The 5,897-nt window shown below is 42.0% G+C and overlaps 1 protein-coding gene across 1 annotated transcript in view; it reads right to left on the bottom strand.

The window, feature by feature from the left end:
* The window catches only part of LOC118421845 (sodium-coupled monocarboxylate transporter 1-like), a 9,651-nt gene extending 7,013 nt beyond the window's left edge, over nucleotides 1-2,638 (bottom strand). The window contains exons 1-5 of the mRNA XM_035829347.1: nucleotides 2,424-2,638; nucleotides 1,390-1,590; nucleotides 1,017-1,082; nucleotides 673-724; nucleotides 276-343 (exon numbers count right to left, since the gene is read on the bottom strand). Of these exons, the coding sequence (XP_035685240.1) occupies nucleotides 276-343; nucleotides 673-724; nucleotides 1,017-1,082; nucleotides 1,390-1,590; nucleotides 2,424-2,567 (531 nt within the window). The 5' untranslated portion in view covers nucleotides 2,568-2,638. The remainder of the gene's footprint in view (nucleotides 1-275; nucleotides 344-672; nucleotides 725-1,016; nucleotides 1,083-1,389; nucleotides 1,591-2,423) is intronic.
* Between the last annotated feature and the right edge of the window lie 3,259 nt (nucleotides 2,639-5,897).

Raw genomic sequence — 5,897 nt, 5'->3', positions numbered from 1 at the left:
GAGCCTAACCTCTGCTTGGAGAGTAAACACTTGCCGATTGATTGTTTCTTTCATCTTACACGAATATTAGTATCATGACCGCACAATCAAAGCTGTCTTAGAAGTGATAAGATCTTGAGCCCTTACATACTGGTATTCATTCGCTTATTCAGATATTTGTTCATTCATTCAGTCAGTCATCCACTCATTCGTCAATTTATCCATCGATCCGCCAGTTCATCCATCCATCCACCCATTCATTCATGATCATGAAATTGAAGATACACGTCACTCACCAGGGCTGTGTAGAACGTGCAGACGAATCCCATTCCTAGGACTGCTCCCCAAAGAGTCAGGCCAGTCACTGTATATTGGACAAAAAGAAGAAATTATTGACATTGAGAAAGGTAGTTTTCTAGAATGAAATGTACCCTCGTTTGAGGCAGTGTTCGACGTCAATATCATAATGGCAATCTTCAGCAAATATCACGACGAATTATGATCCATTTTATATGCTACAGTACATGTATACAGAGTACAGTTAGACACACATGCCACATAATATACATTCAAGAGAACTATCGTCCTTTGTTATTATAAGTTATATGATAGGAGACCGAGTTACTGATTTTATGGCTTGTGGTCTTAAGAAGACACTGTACGTTCGTATGCGTGTGAAATAATTACACTCACCTGCGTTAAGCGCCAGAGAGGGCGTGTACAGAACAAGGCCCATGTACACCAGCTACAGAGGAAACAAAAAATAAGATAAACGCTTATACATGTAATAGAAATGCCGTCCTTTTGTTGTATAAACCTACCTACGTATTTTTATCTTAAAGTATGGTAATGGTATACAATATTGATAAACAACGATGAAACGTGTGGTATAACAAGATACTGTCTTGATACTCATCTGCATGGAAAGATAAAATTCTCAAACCAATCTAAGCAACATAAATTCTTACAATTAATAACAGTACTCAGAATATGTTGCTATAGTCTGCATGTACGTCAAGGAAATGTTTTAAGCTTACCATGTTGATCACAAAGAGGACGGTGCAAAGTAAACGAACTGGCTTCGAGAACCGGATTTCGAGGTACTGGACGGGGAAAATAAAAGGCAATCAATTATTTGCAACGAGAAATTAGGAAAAATCATCATCTTCAGTCACTGTATTCTGCATCTTCAGTTTTTGGAAAGTCATATAGCTGCATTCAGGACAAATATAAAGGTAATATTTTTAGTTTTGCATGATATTTCCATTATTAAGTCAAGGGTAACACAACTTCAATTTACAACAAAGCAACGTATTGGAGAACACTTTGAAAATACACACAAGACAACTGTCCTAAGTAGATAAGTATATATATATGGTTGTATATCCACAGTAACAGAGATGAGCAGACCTCATAGGTGCTTGTCAGCCCCAGGTTGTAGAAGGTCGGCACGAATAGCCTCGCTACCAGCACCATGCTGAGGGACCCTGACACCGCGAAGAACCAGAACATGGTGCCGTTTCTGTACACCTCCGCGGGACTCCCCAGTACCGTGATGGCGGACACGAAGGAGGCTAACAGGGACATGACCACAGGCAGCGTTGACATGGACTGGTAGGAAAGGAAATTAACATGTGAGAAACGGCACTCTTTATATCTACTTTTAAAATCTGTTCGTTTGGCTTGGAACTATATCACAACATATTCGTTTGTTCGTTTGTTTGTTTGTTTGTTTGTGTGTTTGTTTGTGTGTGTGTTTGTTAAGACTTATGGTGTGCGTGGTAGTGGCACATTTACATGGGAAACTTGCTTGCTTTTGTAGTAGCAGGGAAAAATGAACATGGGAAGGGGAAGGAGACCACAGTTGAGGGGCTAGCAGTGTTCACAGAAGGCGCGGAGACTGCTATTACATGTAGTAGTAGCCTCCCGACCGTAACTTCTGCTTGAAGAATAGCTCTTCTCCTTTCGAAGTACTCTCCAAGTAGAGGTTAGGCCCCGGCTGTTTTTTGACGTTTTATTAGTCGGGGCCGAAACGAAAAATAAGTGTTCTCCAATGAATGTATACAAATGATGCTCATGACTAATTTTGTTTACCTTATGTGTGTTTTGTTGCTTGTTATGTCATTTTTTTTTCATTTCCGAAAACTACCCGGCCGGGCACCGGGTTGGGATTGGGACCTAAGCCGTGGGGCCCTGTAGTCTCCAAGCAGATCCTGCCCAGTGCGGTGCCATAACCTTTATTCCACATTCATGTCCTATCGGGCTAGGTACAGGCATAAGATAGTATCAAAGTTGGCCAAGGAGTATAGCCGGCCAAAGGGAGTCAAGGGGGCACCGGTAGCGTAACGCTCCTAGGCCAGCTTCACTCCTTTGGATACTATCTTATGCTGCAGTCGAATCTGCTTGGAGAAATTATAGGGATCTGTACGTTTCAGGTGACTGACCTTATCTGCCATGAGGAACTCCTTCTGCGTGCTCTGCTTGCCTCCCGTGCATGCGTAGTACAGCCCGATCCCCGCCGACACGCACAGCATCACGGAGAACACCACGTAGTCCCACACGCTGAAGTACCGAACGTCCATTTCCATCGTCACTGGGTGAGAGCGCGAACGCTGAAGTACAGTAGTGTAAGAGCGGTGAAAGTAGTTGTGAGTAAGCTGTTATGATCATCGTTCTGTCACTCACGTGCCACAGTCAGCCCCCAGGTGTGTAGTGGTAATTAGTTTGGTGGCAACCCCACCTACCCTATGTGGGCCCGTCCCCCACCACCACCACGCTACAACAACGGACCACCACCCTACAACGGACCATATGGAGTCCCACCGCACTACAACAGCGGACCCTACGGAACACCACCGCCCTTCAACAGCGGACCCTACGGAACACCACCGCCCTACAACAGCGGACCACACGGAACATTCTCCAGACCCAGCGGAAGACCTCAAGGTTCTAACTGATGTGTCATACACACAGCGAGAGAAACAAGATCTGTAGAACTCTTTCCAAAAGCCACGGAATATCCTTTGGCTTTTGGAATGTACATGGACTAGGTAGAAAAGTAGAAGACAGTGATTTTATAAGCCAAATAGAAGGGTTTGATTTCTTTTCCCTCCTCGAGACCTGGCACGCAGGTGAGAAACATTTTCCCAACTTTTTATGTTTTAGTAGCTCTAGAACCAAAACTAAGAAAGCCAAACGTAGCTCCGGCGGTATTATTTTCTTGTTTAAAAAGCAATACAAAAACTACGTTACAAAATTAGATAGCAAATCTGAGGACATTCTTTGGGTAAAAGTAAGCAAAGAACTGTTAAACATGGACGATGATATTTACCTAGCATCCGTTTATATCAGCCCAAACAGATCCACAATTCATTCCAATAGAACATACGATATATTTGACGTTCTCGAAAACGAAATAGCGTACTACCAAAACTACGGCGAGGTAATAGTAGGGGGGGACCTAAACGCACGTGTGGGTGATCTGAAAGATTACATTCCAGACGATGGCCTTATTGACAGTCATAATCTGCCAGATGATTATAACCAAGATCATCCGTTCCCACGCAATAATATGGACACAGGCAATCCTACTCCTTTTGGCAAAAATTTAATCGACCTCTGCATAAATAGTAAACTTAGAATTTTAAATGGCAGAACGCCTGGCGACCTACTAGGAAAACCCACCTGTTACCAGCCAAACGGCTCCAGTGTTGTAGATTATATCCTAGCAAGCGAAACTATCTTACTCCAGAAAACCACATTCTTCCACGTCCATCCATTAAACATACTTTCTGACCATTGCAAACTCTCACTTATACTGCAGGGTAGTTCAAAGACATTGCCTGAGAAAACTTCCAGTACCCTCCCCACCCGCCCCCACTGCAGATTCGTGTGGAGCACTGGCTCGAAAGATAAATTCCTAGACGTAATTAATAACAATGCCTTTTATAATAGCATTAACAAGTTTATTGATAAGAATTACGATCTCACACCGGCCTCGGTCGATTCAGCTTTAAACGACTTCCTTGCACCCCTACAACAAGCTGGGAAAAACTCTCTTTGTTTACGCTTCACTAAACAAGGACGTCCTTCTTCTAAAAATAATTCCAAAACTAAGAAAAAATGGTTCTCAGAGAATTGCCACGCTGCAAGACGAAGCCTCAGTAATCTCGCTAAGCTACTTTCAAAAAACCCACGAGATCCCTTTATTAGAGGGCAGTATTTTAAATCAAAGAAAGAATACACAAGACTGATTAGAAGAACAAAGGCAGATTACAAAAACAACATCCTACATCAACTCAACTCCTTTTCCGAAGAGAATCCTTCAGCGTTCTGGCAGCTCTTTAAACAATTCAAAACTAATAACACGACAAAATCTGAAGAACCAATTAATAAGGAGGACCTTCATAAACACTTTGAAAAGTTATATGGCAAAAATGCAAACAACCCCATACATACGGGTAATTCTGACTTTCACACGCAAATCGAAAATAGTTTAACTGAACTAGAAAATGACCTAGCTAATAACAATCCACTAGATATTGCAATACAGGAACAAGAAATTAGGCACGCAATCTCCCAATTAAAAAACAGTAAAGCCTCTGGTAGCGACCTGATACTTAACGAAATGTTAAAATGTGCCTCACATGCCCTTACTAAACCTTTAACTAAGCTTTTCAATCTATTTATCTCTTCCGGCTATTTCCCCAAACAATGGTGCACGAGTCACATTGTACCGATACACAAAGGCGGTGCCAAAGACGATGCGAACAATTACAGAGGTATTTCTGTCACTAGTTGTCTGGCTAAATTGTTCACGGCAATCTTAAACGCCCGCCTCACAAACTTTTTAGACGAACACGCTCTCATCTCCCCAAACCAGGCGGGCTTCAGGAAAAACTTCGGGACAAATGACAATATCTTTGTCATCGATTCATTAGTATCCAAGTACAGCAACGATAACAAACGCCTTTATGCTTGTTTCGTTGACTTTAAAAAGGCTTTTGATTGTGTGTGGCGAGAAGGCCTAAGATATAAACTACTTATTTCGGGAATAGGGGGTAAATTCTACAGTCTTGTAAAGTCCATGTATTCTAAACCACAATCATGCATTAAAACCTCCTCTGGTCTAACACCACCCTTCATTACGGACAAGGGGGTAAGACAGGGCTGTAACCTCAGCCCCACACTCTTCAACCTATTTATAAACGACTTAGTTAAAATGTTAGATAGCCCAGAATGTGCCCCGCCCTCCCTACATCATTTATTTGTTTCCTGCCTACTCTATGCAGATGATGTTGTCATCTTCTCGGAAACTGAGAAAGGTCTACAATGCGCACTAGACAAACTCAACACATTTTGTATGCAATGGAAACTGCAAGTTAATGTAAAGAAAACGAAGGTATTGATCTTCAACAAAACAGGACGCACACTTAAAAAATTTAAATTTCTACTCGGTTCTGAAACCATAGAAATCGCCAATTCGTACTCCTATTTAGGTCTGCAATTATCCCCATCTGGCAGCTTCTCCCTAGCGAAGAAACAACTCGCACTGAAAGCGCGCAAAGCAGCTTTCAGTATCAAATCCCTTATCCGCTCACAGATATCCATAAAAGCTTTATTACGCATCTTCGATGTTTGTATTAAATCAATCATGCTCTATGGATGCGAAATCTGGGGGAAAGATTACCAAAATGCCAACTGCCCGATAGAAAATGTCCACAATCGCTTCTGTAAAAACATTCTTGGTGTACACAGAAACGCAAGCAATGCAGCATGTAAAGCTGAACTCGGTAGACTGTCTCTAGACATAGACATATCGGTTCGCTTAGTCAAATACTGGTTAAGGCTTAGACAACTGGATACCATACACATCCACTGCAAGCTGACGCATTATTATATCAAAAACATATGCTTAA

This window comes from Branchiostoma floridae, chromosome 8 (assembly GCF_000003815.2).
Source record: "Branchiostoma floridae strain S238N-H82 chromosome 8, Bfl_VNyyK, whole genome shotgun sequence".
Lineage (NCBI taxonomy): Eukaryota > Metazoa > Chordata > Leptocardii > Amphioxiformes > Branchiostomatidae > Branchiostoma > Branchiostoma floridae.
The sequence above is the reverse complement of the archived record's forward strand: the minus strand, read 5'-3'. Positions and strand labels throughout refer to the sequence as shown.